The sequence below is a fragment of the Mustela lutreola genome, chromosome 10 (assembly GCF_030435805.1).
Source record: "Mustela lutreola isolate mMusLut2 chromosome 10, mMusLut2.pri, whole genome shotgun sequence".
NCBI classification, from domain to species: domain Eukaryota; kingdom Metazoa; phylum Chordata; class Mammalia; order Carnivora; family Mustelidae; genus Mustela; species Mustela lutreola.
The window spans coordinates 23,416,900-23,429,338 of NC_081299.1; the positions used below are offsets into that span (position 1 = coordinate 23,416,900).

The 12,439-nt window shown below is 59.1% G+C and overlaps 1 protein-coding gene across 1 annotated transcript; it reads left to right on the plus strand.

Annotated features, from left to right (window-relative positions):
- Nucleotides 1-329: 329 nt before the first annotated feature.
- On the plus strand, nt 330-9,838 carry TINAGL1 (tubulointerstitial nephritis antigen like 1). Its single transcript, XM_059136179.1, has 11 exons — nt 330-642; nt 1,599-1,662; nt 5,721-5,813; nt 6,013-6,127; nt 7,220-7,343; nt 7,431-7,581; nt 7,710-7,899; nt 8,010-8,055; nt 8,314-8,437; nt 9,150-9,195; nt 9,292-9,838. The coding sequence occupies exons 1-11, from the start codon at nt 330-332 to the stop codon at nt 9,430-9,432; spliced, it is 1,407 nt and encodes a 468-aa protein (XP_058992162.1). The 3' UTR covers nt 9,433-9,838.
- Nucleotides 9,839-12,439: the final 2,601 nt, after the last annotated feature.

Genomic DNA, 12,439 nt, shown 5'->3' on the forward strand with positions numbered 1-12,439 from the left:
GGGCAGAGGGACCCAGATGGGAGAGCAGACCGCAGTCCGGGCTACAGGTGCTGGCGTGTGTTGAGCGGGGCACCAAGATCACCACAGTCCCCACCTCCTGTCCTTGAAGGTCCCCAGGCAGGTCAGGGAGGGGCTCCATTTCTCGCTCAATCCCCTTCCTGCCTGGGGACGCAGGAATCAGGGTCCTGGAACTTGCTGCACCCCCGCAGAATCCCCTCGGACTCACAGCCCCAGGAAGCTGGGAGATCAGTGCCCCGGGTGACAGGGAAGGTCTGCTGCCCACCGCCTCTGACCCCGGACATCTGCGCTCCCTGGGCCCAGGAGGCACCATGTGGCGATGTCCACTGCGGCTGCTGCTGCTGCTGCTGCTGCTGGCTGGCGAGTTGGCCCTGGGTGCCCGGCGGGGTCGTGGGCGCCGCGAGCTAGCGCCGGGCCTGCACCTGCGGGGCATCCGGGATGCGGGCGGTCGGTACTGCCAGGAGCAGGACCTGTGCTGCCGCGGCCGTGCCGACGACTGCGCCCTGCCCTACTTGGGTGCTACCTGTTACTGTGACCTCTTCTGCAACCGCACCGTCTCCGACTGCTGCCCTGACTTCTGGGACTTCTGCCTCGGCGTGCCACCCCCTTTTCCCCCCATCCAAGGTGGGCACCAGATGGCCAGGAGGGTGGGTTGCTTTGCCAGCCCCAGACTCAGCAGGGCTCAGGAGCAAGGTGGAGGCACTGACATTTCCAGGGGAGGCTTTGTAGAATCTGGGAGAGACCCCGCCCCACTGTCTGCCTGCGCCTCTGGGAAGTCCCGCTCTGGTCTAACTTGAATCCCTCCAGCGAGACTGGAAAAGAGAAGATCCTTGGTCAGTGGGATTCCCAGCTGGCCCGGGAGAAAGGCAGTCTGCTGCCCTTTCTCCCAGTCCCGTCTCCTTGCCAGACGGGGAAGGTGCCGCCCGCCCCGCTGACTCACCCCACAGGCCGATAAGCCCTCAGGGGGGTTGGTCAGGCTCATCCAAGCCATTCCTCTGCCGTTGCTCAGGATTCTCTTCCCGGAGGTGGCTGGTCACACCTGGGAGGTGGGAGCGAATCTGTTCCTGCTTTCAGCCTGCGTCACCATCCTTTCCCTGCCCTTGTCCCTGTCCCACAGAGGAATCATTTGAATCCCTTCCCCCAATTCGGAGGGCCTGTGGGTGAGACACGGAAGACCCGGGTTGTCAACCCAAAGTGCTGTGTTATCTTAGGGGAGTCCTTTGCCTTCTCTGAGCCCTGGCTTCCCCATGCCCCTCCCACTGCCCCATCTCCAAGTTGCAAGTCATTTAAAGGGCAAAGGATCCGAGGAATGTTGTGGCTGGCGTCCAAGGGAAGCAAGAGGGTCCGAGCTAGGGTCACCGCAGAACTTCCCAGGTAGCTGTTGGAATGTGACCCTGCAGGGAGAGGTCTTAACGAAGTTATAGTTTGATCTTAGCTTCAGTGAGGGCTGGGCCATGCGTGCGTGCGTGTATGTGTGGGTTCGGGAGGATTCGGGACACCTGACTTCTGAGGACCTGGCCCTCCCAGGCCGTCGTCTCTGGTCTTTGTTCCACTTCTATTTTCCTCTTCCCTCCTCCCAGGATGTACGCACGGGAGTCGCATCTATCCAGTCCTGGGAACCTACTGGGACAACTGTAACCGCTGGTGAGTGTTTGGGGGCTTGGAGGGATCTTTGCCTTGTGGACCCTGTGCCCCCCCCCCCCAGACTTGGTTCCAGTTCTTTCCTCGTCACTTACTTGCTGAGCCTCAGTTTCCTTATCTGTAACACGGGGATTTTTACCCTGACCTTGTCAGCTTAGCACTGACCATTGTTTAGAAAACACTAACCGCATTCCCCAGGAGCAGACAGCCATGGATGCCTGGCCCCGGATACGGCTCCTGAGCTGGGAGCCATCCCCTGTCCCTCCTGGCCCCGGGCTGGGCTACTGCCCCTCCCAACCTTTCTCCGTGTCATGGGAGAATCTAGAAAAGGGGGCGCCAGGAAGGAAACCTCTGACTGCAGCATCCGCCGCCCTGGACGGGATGAGGGTCAGGGAAGACTGAGCTGGAGGCCAGCCAAACTGGAGCAGGGCCTTCCCAGGAATGTGGCCCCTTTCCCCTTCATTCCCCTCCCTACCATTCCACCTGGAGGATGAAGGGTCAGGGGCGCCCCCCACTCTAGTCTGCGTCCTGAGATGGGAAGTGGAGATGGGTTGGATAGGAGGCCTTTGAGTGCCTGATTGAAATAATGGGGACCCCGTGGCTTTGAGGAGGTGGCCCTGCACCCACTCCACCCCATGCCCTCTTTGCCTGGGACTGGGAGGTCCCAGAGAGGAGGAAATTTTTGGAATGCATTACACATAAGCTGTTTCCATTGCCTCACCCGTGTGAGGGGTGCTGGGTCACAGGGAGAGTGGGGACTCGTGAGGTTCGGCTGAGAGAATGCGTGTACATGTGTGTGTGTGTGGGGGGGAGCGCGTGTGAATCATACACGTGTGTTCAGAAAGACTGAGGACGCCTGCATGATCCCGCTGCTCCTGATAGGATGCCTCTGGGCATTGATGGGTTAAGCTCTTTCCCACTCCTATCCCTGGGGCCTGGCCGCTCTGGGCCCCTCTGGAATGCTGGGACCTCTGCCACCAGCCCAGTCTAGACCTGCTTGGGCAGCCCTGGGAGCAAAGGGGGAGGTGGCAGGAAAGGAGTGACCAGCCCACTGCCCGCACTGGGTGGCCCGGTTCCCTGCGCCTTGACACCTGAGTGAGGGTGTGGGGCGATGCCTATGGGCCTTCCAGGCTGTGTGAGACCTCGAGGAATGCTTCGAGAGTCAGAGAAGGAAGGGGAAGGGGAGGAGAGCCTCCCCTCTCAGGCAGCCTCCTCCAGCCCTCCCCGAAAGTGCCCCGCCCACTCCGGGGACTGCAGAGCCCAGCCATACTGGGTTTGTTCCCCTTGAGGCTCCTTAAAAGGCAACAGGGGAAGCAGGCAGTTTAGCAGAGTTATGAGCTTGTAAAAGCATCAAAGTCACAGAATTCCCTGTTCGTCGATTAAAGACCTACTATGTGCCAGACACTGCGCTGGGGCAGACGGTCCTGGTCCTTGCAGTGGAGCTTCTGGTCTAATGATGAAGGAGCCTCCACACAGAGAAACAGCTTACAACCCGTGACAAGTGTGACAGGGAAAGGGAATAATGGGGGACCCTGGTTTAGAATGCAGTGGCGGCAAGGGAAGGCCTCTCAGGAAGGGAGATGGTTACGCTGATAGCAGAGAGGTGGGCAGACAAGGAGGGAACAGGGGAGAGAGGCTCATGGGAAGGTTGGGAGGTGGGACAGATCTCACTGCAGCTGGAGCTGTGACTTGGGGACAGAAGCCCCGAGGAGGTGCAGGCCACGTTGTCCGGGGGTCTCGTAAGCCGTGCTGGAGCCAGTCAGAGACACACAATCTGATACATGTCACTGCAAGATCTCTCTGGGGAGGGACTGCAGGGTACGCAGTGGATGGCAGTGAGGCAGGGAGCCTGGGTAGGAAGCTATTGCCACAGTCCAGGTGACAGGTGATAAGGGACTGGAGGAGGGTGGAGGCAGTGGAGACCCATGAGTCCAGAACCTTCCATGATGCACCGTCCCAGGACCTACTTATGGCGGCGCAGGAGCTAGGGGTACAGCACACGCTTCGAGTTCTGGTTTGAACCCCCGGGTGGCTAAGGTACCTTGTCCTGAGTTGAGGATGTTAAGGGAGGAACAGCTTTGAGGGAAGGCAGTCAGGGCGATTTTAAGTTTGAGATACACCTAGAGGGGATGTGAGGAGGCCCCAAGGGCAGGAGCCTGAAACTCAAGAGATGGGGAGCCTGGGGGTTCCCAGAACGGGAACACCTAATAGCAGATAACGATTCTTTTTTTTTTTTTTTTTTTTTAAAGATTTTTATTTATTTATTTGTCAGAGAGAGAGGGAGAGAGAGTGAGCACAGGCAGACAGAATGGCAGGCAGAGGCAGAGGGAGAAGCAGGCTCCCTGCTGAGCAAGGAGCCCGATGTGGGACTCGACCCCAGGACGCTGGGATCATGACCTGAGCCGAAGGCAGCTGCTTAACCAACTGAGCCACCCAGGCATCCCGCAGATAACGATTCTTGAGCACCCAAGATGGACCAGGCCCTGGGCTAATAATGGCTTTACCGGCTTCACAAAAGCCTGCCATTCAATCCCTGGAACGGGGGAGGATTCCTGTCCTCTTTTTTTTTTTTTTTTTTTTTTTTTTGGTAAGATTTTATTTATTTATTTGACAGACAGAGATCACAAGTAGGCAGAGAGGCAGGTGGAGAGAGAGAGGAGGAAGCAGGCTTCCTGCTGAGCAGAGAGCCTGATTTTGAGGCAGGGGTGCTGGATCCCAGGACCCTAGGATTATGACCTGAGCCAAAGGCAGAGACTTAACCCACTGAGCCACCCAGGCGCCCCATCCTGTCCTCGTTTTACAAACAAGAACTTCAAGGGGAAAGTCTGAATACGTTCCCTGAGATCACATGACTCATCAGCGAGGGCTTATTAACGAGGGTCTCCTCAGCGAGGGTCGGAGCCCAGGACTTGAATTTCAGGACCCCTGCTCTTAGTCCCCTGAGGACCCTGCCTCAGTCACTCATGCATCCAACAAATATTTCGTGGGTGCCTGCTGTGGGCTGGGTTTAGTTTTCTAGGCACCAAAGTTACCAAACAAACCCTGCCAGGACATTAGTGTCTATGAGGAAGCAGGTATAAGGAGCGTGGATAGCCAAATACATAGTCTATCAGGTAGCCATGACACGCGAAGGAGAAAATGAAACACGAAAGCAGGAGAGGAAGGCAGCCAAAGCAGGTGTCCCTGAGAAGGTGACTTCTGAATGTAGACTTGGACGAAGTGAGGGGGAGCCTCAGGGATGTGGAGCGAAGAGCAGCTCAAAGGCCCTGGGGCCGGAGCACAGCTGTGGTGAACAGTCAGGGGAGCAGCCTGGCTGGGGTCTCAGGAGCCAGGACTTGGAGGAGGGGGTCACTGAGGGGACAGCAGGACAGATCGTGCAGGGACTGTCTTGTGAGCATGGCAGGGAATTTTGGCTCTTAGTCTGTGATGGGAAGCCAAAGGAGGGACTTGGGCTGGGGGATGGCATGATAGGCCTTGGGTTGAATAGGGTCACCCGGCAGCTGTGTTAAAAATATACTGATGTGGGGGTGTAGGGCAGAAGCGGGGAGAACAATGGGGAAGCGGCAGCAGAATCCAGGGCAAGGGTGACTGGCCCATGATGGCTGCATGAGGGATGAGACATGGTTTGGATTCCGAATGTGTTTTTAAGGCAAAGCCAACAAGCTGATCAGTATGTGGGGTAAGGAGTCAAGGGTGACTCCCCGGCTCTTGGTCAGAGATTCAGGAAGGACGGACATCTTCCACGGACTGTAAGGAGAGCAGGCATGGGAGTAGGGGATCAGAAATTCGGTCCAGGATGTGCTGTTAGGCACCCCCCCCCCCCAGTGGTGGTATTGTGTAGCAGCAAGATTCTTGGATCTGGAGAGATCTGGGCAGCAGATATAAACTTGAGAACTGTGAACTTGCAATTGACATTGAAAGCCACCAGGCTGAACAGGATCAGCTAGGGGTTCTTCCATAATCGCTAGCACAGAATCTCAAGCCATGGTGACTTCTGAGGCCCCCTCCCTTCCGAGGATGCCCAGCCCCCCTCACCTCTTCCTTCCCTCCTGCTCTTTTAGCACCTGCCAGGAGCAAGGACGGTGGGAGTGTGACCAGGAGCCATGCCTGGTGGACCAAGACATGATCAATGCCATCAACCAGGGCAACTACGGGTAAGAGGTCCCTGGAGAAGTCCCCACTGGGCACAGACACACATACCTTCCCGCAAGATGCCTGGGCTGTCAGGCACATCCACACTCAGATCTCATGCACATGGACACTTGGCCAGTCTGTGTCTCTCCTACGTACATGCACGGACATCCAGAAGCCCTAGTCATGGCAGGTCTGTGACTTCCATCCCTCCTCTTTCAGATGGTGGGCTGGGAACCACAGTGCCTTCTGGGGCATGACCCTGGATGAAGGCATTCGCTACCGCCTGGGTACCATGCGCCCTTCTTCTTCTGTCACCAATATGAATGAGATTCACGTAAGTCCATCCTTGCCCACAATCCTGCATCTCCCCATCGCTTGGGACCCCAGGAATCCTGGCACGCTGCATCCTACTCCTCCAGGGGCCTGGGACTAACCCCCTCCAATAGGCTGTGTGTTCCTGAACAAATCACTCACCCTCTCTGGGTCTTAAGTTCTTGCCCATAACAAGAAGTATGGTGCAAGAAGAACTAATGCTCAGATTCTGAGTTTTGTGGTCCCAGCATGAGCCCCTTGGTGGCCTCCCCAGCCTGGGAAAAATGCTATTCCTTCCAGTGTAGCTGGGTCAGACCCCATGGGGCCAGGAGGTCACCTTGGTATTTTGGGAAGAGAAGGACAGATAGTCCTCTGGCTAGAGAGCCAGAATTCTCGGAAACAAATACTGACTGTGTGGAACGAGGGAGGAGGGGGCTTCTCCCTTCCGACCAGTGAGATCCTCTGTGGGGAGAAGGGGAAACCAGACCCGGAACAGTCAAAGGGTAAGGAAGGGGAACTTCTGCAGGTCAGGGCTGGGGCACAGGCTGCAGGGTCTGTGCCTCCATGGCGGGCAGTGTGGTGGGCAGGGCGGAGGCCGTCCTTGGCCAGATCAGCCCTCCCTGCAGAAGGACTTGGGCTCAAGGCTAGGATGACCAGACCCTGCCCCTGCCCTCAGTCCCCTGGGCCTCTGCTATTTTCTGCCTCCTGCTATTTGCCTTGGCCGCCTGCCCAGTCACAGGACCTTATTCCTTCTTCCCTCCCCTGCCCTTTAAGGCCTGAAGCCCAAGGTCCTGGTAGGAAGAAGGAAGTGTCAGATCAGAAGGCACAGAGGAAGAACGAGGCAGGGGTTAACAATGGAGAGCGGGTGACCTGGGCCTGGCTGCTTCCCTGCTGGCCTCATCTGTACATGGGACTAGTCACCCCCACCTGACATGGGGGAGGCGCGAAATGGTGCTTGGCTCCTCCCCACGTGGAGCTTGCTGGAATCCCTCAGCAGCAGGGTACTCAAGAACAAAGCACAGAAGGCTCTCGGTGGCCCTTCCGTAGCCAACGGGCCCCGAGGGATGGGCCGGGTTAGGTGCAGGAGGAAGACAGAGTGACTCTTGCTTTGCAGACAGTGCTGCGCCCCGGGGAGGTGCTGCCCACAGCTTTCGAGGCCTCCGAGAAGTGGCCCAACCTGATCCATAAGCCTCTGGACCAGGGCAACTGTGCGGGCTCCTGGGCCTTCTCCACGGCAGGTATGGCCAAGGGCAGAGGCCGGCGTGGCGGGAAAGGACGGCCAAGGCCAGGGCCCCCTGACGTTCCCCTCTGCCTCCCCCCACCAGCCGTGGCGTCCGATCGCGTCTCAATCCACTCTCTGGGGCATATGACACCTGTCCTGTCGCCCCAGAACCTGCTGTCTTGTGACACCCACAACCAGCGGGGCTGCCACGGGGGCCGTCTCGACGGCGCCTGGTGGTTCCTGCGACGCCGAGGGTGAGCAGCAGAGAGGGTGGGCAGGGAAGGGGACGTATGGCTGGGGCCTCAAGAGGGCAACCTGCAGGACGGGCCAGGGCCGTGCTCATCAGGCTCACTCTCCTTGCTCCCTCCTGCTTCTCCTCCAGGGTCGTGTCTGACCACTGCTACCCGTTCGTGGGCCATGAGCAGGACGAGGCTGGCCCGGCACCCCGCTGTATGATGCATAGCCGGGCCATGGGTCGGGGCAAGCGCCAGGCCACTGCCCGGTGCCCCAGTAGCCATGCCCATGCCAATGACATCTACCAGGTCACTCCGGCTTATCGCCTCGGCTCCAACGTAAGTTTGTGCTTGGTTGAGGGGGCAGAGGCGGTGGAGCTGGAAGGTTGGCCAGAGAGGCTAGAGCCTCGCCCTGATGGAGACTCTCCTCCCCACTCCCAACCCTCCAGGAGAAGGAGATCATGAAGGAGCTGATGGAGAATGGCCCTGTCCAAGGTAAATGCCCTTCATCCTGCCCCCTGGTTCCAAAAGCTTGTGTCTGCTTGAGACTGGGCACACCCAACAGCACAAGTGGTCTGCACTGTACTGGGCAGGGCAGCAAATCCACCGGGGCTGGGAGTCAGGGGAACCCGGTCCCCTCCCCCCAGACAGCACCCTGTGCGGGGCACTTAGGGTCTTGGTATGGGTCTGGGTGCGTATCTCCAGACCTGTGCTGATGGGCTGAGCCAGCCCTACTCTGACCTTGGCCTACAGCTCTCATGGAGGTGCACGAGGACTTCTTTCTGTACCAGAGTGGCATCTACAGCCACACCCCAGTGAGCCTTGGGAGACCTGAGCGGTACCGCCGGCATGGAACCCACTCTGTCAAGATCACAGGGTAAGGGGCTCGGGGGAGCAGAAGAGGATGGGGGAGCAGGGCTTGCACTAGGAGCTCTGAGCTGGCCTTGAATCCCTACCATCTCTCTCTGGGAAGACCCATTTCAAAGAGGAGGAAACCAAGACATAAAAGGAGGGGCTTGCCAGTGGTCACACGGAGAGATGGGGGCCTTTAAAGGTTTTCTAGGAACTGTTCCTTCCTTACACACTGGGGTAAAATAACTCCTTTGAAAGACAAACACAGATCCCAGGGGTGGCTCAGTCTCTCCCCATCATAGCACCAACAACATCATAGCACAGCCTCTCCCCATCAGAGCACCCCAACTCTGCCTGCCCCACTGATTTCTGTTGTCCATCCGATGAAATGTCCTTGGCAGTGGGAGTGTGGGGCCTCCAAAGTACCCATCTTCTTGGAGTCCCTTCCTCCTGGTTCCCGGCACCCACCCGTCCCTGGGTCCCCAAGCAGAGGAGGGAGGGAAGGCAGATGTGCGAGGTCCCAGAGAACTGGTCCCCAGGATGCCGCCCCTGCAGCAGGGCCCAAGTTTCCTCTGCTCACCCTCTTCAGTTATCCCTTCAGTGCCCTCCCCCACATGGGTGTGAGTACGCAGACTTCCAGAGGTGGAGACTGAGGAAGGTAGAGAGAGGGGTCTGGAAGGGACCCCTGGGGTTCCAGCCCCTGAAAGCAGATGGAATCAGCTCCTTTCTCCCGCCAGGTGGGGAGAGGAGACGCTGCCCGATGGAAGGACGCTCAAATACTGGGTGAGTCCCTGCGCGGGTTGCCCTGCGACCGCGGCCTCCCTCCCCCTCCCCCCACCCCCACGGGCCCCCCCCCTCACCGCCCCTCCTCATTCCCAGACGGCGGCCAACTCGTGGGGCCCAGCCTGGGGTGAGAGGGGCCACTTTCGCATCGTGCGCGGCGCCAACGAGTGCGACATCGAGAGCTTCGTGCTGGGCGTCTGGGGCCGTGTGGGCATGGAGGACATGGGGCACCGCTGAGGCCCTGGCACCGAGCCCGGCCAGCCGCCGGAAGAGCCCCTGGGGGGCGGCACCGCTCCGCTCGCCCCGCCCCTCCCGACGAGGCCCCGGGGCGCAGGCGGGCGCCTGGGGTCTAATCCCCCCGAGCGAGGGGCGGTTCCGCTGATGCAGCGCCCTGCCTGGGAGCGGAGGGCAGGCGAGGCTGGTGGAGCCCCCAGACCTCCCAGCGGGGACTGGGCAGGACCTGGCCCCGGAGGAGTGGGCCTGCAGATCCCAGGCCCCGGCACCCCCGCTTAAGACCACTGAAGCCAGGACACCCCCAAGTCTCCAGCCCCACCACCCTATCCCACCCCACCCCTGTACTTCTATTCTCCAAATATATTTATTTTTCTTTTCACTGTTTTAAAAATAAAAAGAGTACTGATCACTGTGGTACCTTGTAACTTTGGGGAGTGGAAAGCCAGCCCAGAGATGGTGTGGCTTACTGCTAGACAGCAGAAAGGACTGCCTGCGGCCTTGCTGTTTGGCAGGGGGTGGGCAGATTAGAAATCTTAGCTTCCATTCAGCCCTAATCGCCAGGGGCCCTGGACGCTGACCCCCTTGGAGGTGGGGCGTGGATGGCATGTCCTTTGGCCCCCAGAGAGACATGGGCCCGTGGGAACCACCTTTCAGACGCTGAGTCAGCGCTGCCTGGTGGGGGGAAGCCCTACCCACCCATCAGCAGAACTGGCGCCGGTGCCCAGCAGGCAAGGGGGGCACAGCCCCATAGAGGATGGAGCCTCTGTCTCTGTAGATCAGCCTCTCCAAGCCACCCAGGCGAAGCCCGCCTCCACCCCCCCCCACCCCCACCCCCACCCCCCGCTGCGTTCCCAGGCGGGACTGGATGGGCCTCTCTGAGCCCTCTCTCTACCCCACTTCCCCAGGCTCCCAGTGCGGTCAAAATAAGCCCAGTCCTTAGCCCACCTTTCAAGGCCATCAGGACCCACAGTCCCAGCCTCCTCGCCAGGGCTTCTTTACCCTGTACACAGGCAACTCCGGAGTCCCCACTGCTCCCCACATGTCTGGCACATATGCACACCAACAGGCATTTGCACATGGCTGTTCCCCAGTCTAGATGCCCTTCCATTCCACCCACCCCTTGTCCCAGTGCTTCTTAAAAGCCAGCTCCAGGATTCCTTCATTTGGCCAGTAGCCTAAGGGGCTGCTCATGTGCCAGGTGTTGTGCAAGGGACCCATGCTTTCCCAAACCACCCGCTGCGCCTCCATACCCCGCCCCCAGCAGGGCCTCTGCACAGCCACCCTGGACTCATCTGGCCCTGCCCTTCACCCAGTATTTCACTTATCTGAGCACCTGCCTTTCTCCTCTGGGCTGTCAGTTCCTTGAGGGCAGGGACTGGGTCTGGTTCATCAGGGGTCCCCATACCCACACCTGGTAGAAGGTGACATTAGCGTTTATGGAATGGTTGAGTGACTATGCCCTGTTCTTCCCCCTCCACCCGGCTCCCAAGACCCCCGCCCAGCCCAGCACTCCCAGCGCTGACATCCCTTCCTCTCCAGGAACCCCAGGAGGCTGTGCCTGGTGGCAGGGGCTCCTGGGGCCTCCCAGTGGTCCTCGGGCCCCCAACCCCAGGGGACCGGAAGGCAGGGCCCCCCCCCAAGGGGGGGGCAGCGGGAGGTCCTCCTCTGGGCAGGCAGCCCCTCAGGGCTGGCCGCGTCCCGGGATCACCTGAAAAGAATGCGGGGCTCCCGATAAGCGGCCGCCTTTGTCTCATTTCCTGTTTGCCAGGACGTCCCGAGCCGGCTCCCCTGGCCGGCCCGCCCGTCCCGAGGAGCCAAGGCCGGAGGGGGCCCCCGGGACAAGGGCGCGCGAGGGCGCGCAGGGAGTCCCGGGTAGGGGCGGCGGGGCGGCACCCGCCCACCTCTCCCCCTGCGCGGCTTCGGCCTCCGGGACGCGCCAAGTTGCTCCCACCCCACTGGAAAATCCCCCGTCCAGCCTGGAATTTTCTACAAGGACCTTTGGCGGAAGCAATGCGGGGTGGGGAAGGGAGGGGAACAGGGGCGCGGCCACGTCCCGAGGCTCCGGGTCTGTCAACTCTGCCTGGAGGCGCGGTCCAGGGAGGGGGGGCCGGCCCAGCCCTTCCTCAGTCCTGCCTGTGGCGATAGGCCCACCCGGCCACCCTGGAGCTGGAGAGGGTGTGGGGGAGGGCTGAGCGAGTGCCTCAGTAACGGAGGCATCAGCCACCCTTGGATCTCTGTGGTTGGGAACAGGCGAGGAAAGCACCTTCTAGGGCTCCCAACCCATACCTGCCCTTGGGTTGTTCCCGAAGAAATCCTGGCTCCCCAGTCCCTTGCTTTGTGTCCTGAGGCTAGTCCCTTCCTCTCTCTGGGCCAAGGGCTCAGGTCTTTAGACAGACCTGGGTTTGAACCCCAGCTCTGTTGGCCATGCGTAATCTCACCATCTCAGAGCCTCTGTTTTTCTCTTTAATGGACAGTACTCATCTCCTGGTGGTGTTGGGAGGATCACAGGAGATGAAGGGTGCCAAGCATCTAACACAGTGCTTGGAACTTATTAAGGGCTCAATAAATGGCAAGAGCTATAACCATTTTAAGGATGTTGGGCTTGGTAATGCAAAGGCTTTTCATAATGAGCTCAATAAATATTGAGTGCTTAACCACAGCCTTCTGTTAGCACATTGTTCTGAGTGCTTTACATATATGATCTCATTTAATCCTAGAAACAGACGAACTCCTATTTCCATATTTTGCAGATAAGGAACAGAACCATAGGAGTCTGAAGGTTGGTCACCGCAGGATTCAAACCCACGCGTTCCTCACACTAATACACTAACCCTTGTATTCGTAGGGTGGGGGTTGCTAGTGATAGTCCAGTGTCTCTCCCAAGTCCTTTCCCTGTTTGGAAAACTCTCATCCATCCTTTAAAACTCCACTGAAATATTCCTCCTCTGAAAAGGCTCTCCTGGCCCCCATCTTCCAGCCCACCAGGGACTCCAGCATACATCCTTGGCAG

Bases quoted from the DNA above. Each gene is read 5' to 3' on its own strand.
- TINAGL1 (XM_059136179.1), top strand. From the start codon at position 330: ATGTGGCGATGTCCACTGCGGCTGCTGCTGCTGCTGCTGCTGCTGGCT. The intron at 5,814-6,012 runs GTAAGAGGTCCC...CTCCTCTTTCAG, and splicing joins ATCAACCAGGGCAACTACGG to ATGGTGGGCTGGGAACCACA. The intron at 7,344-7,430 runs GTATGGCCAAGG...TCCCCCCACCAG, and splicing joins CTGGGCCTTCTCCACGGCAG to CCGTGGCGTCCGATCGCGTC.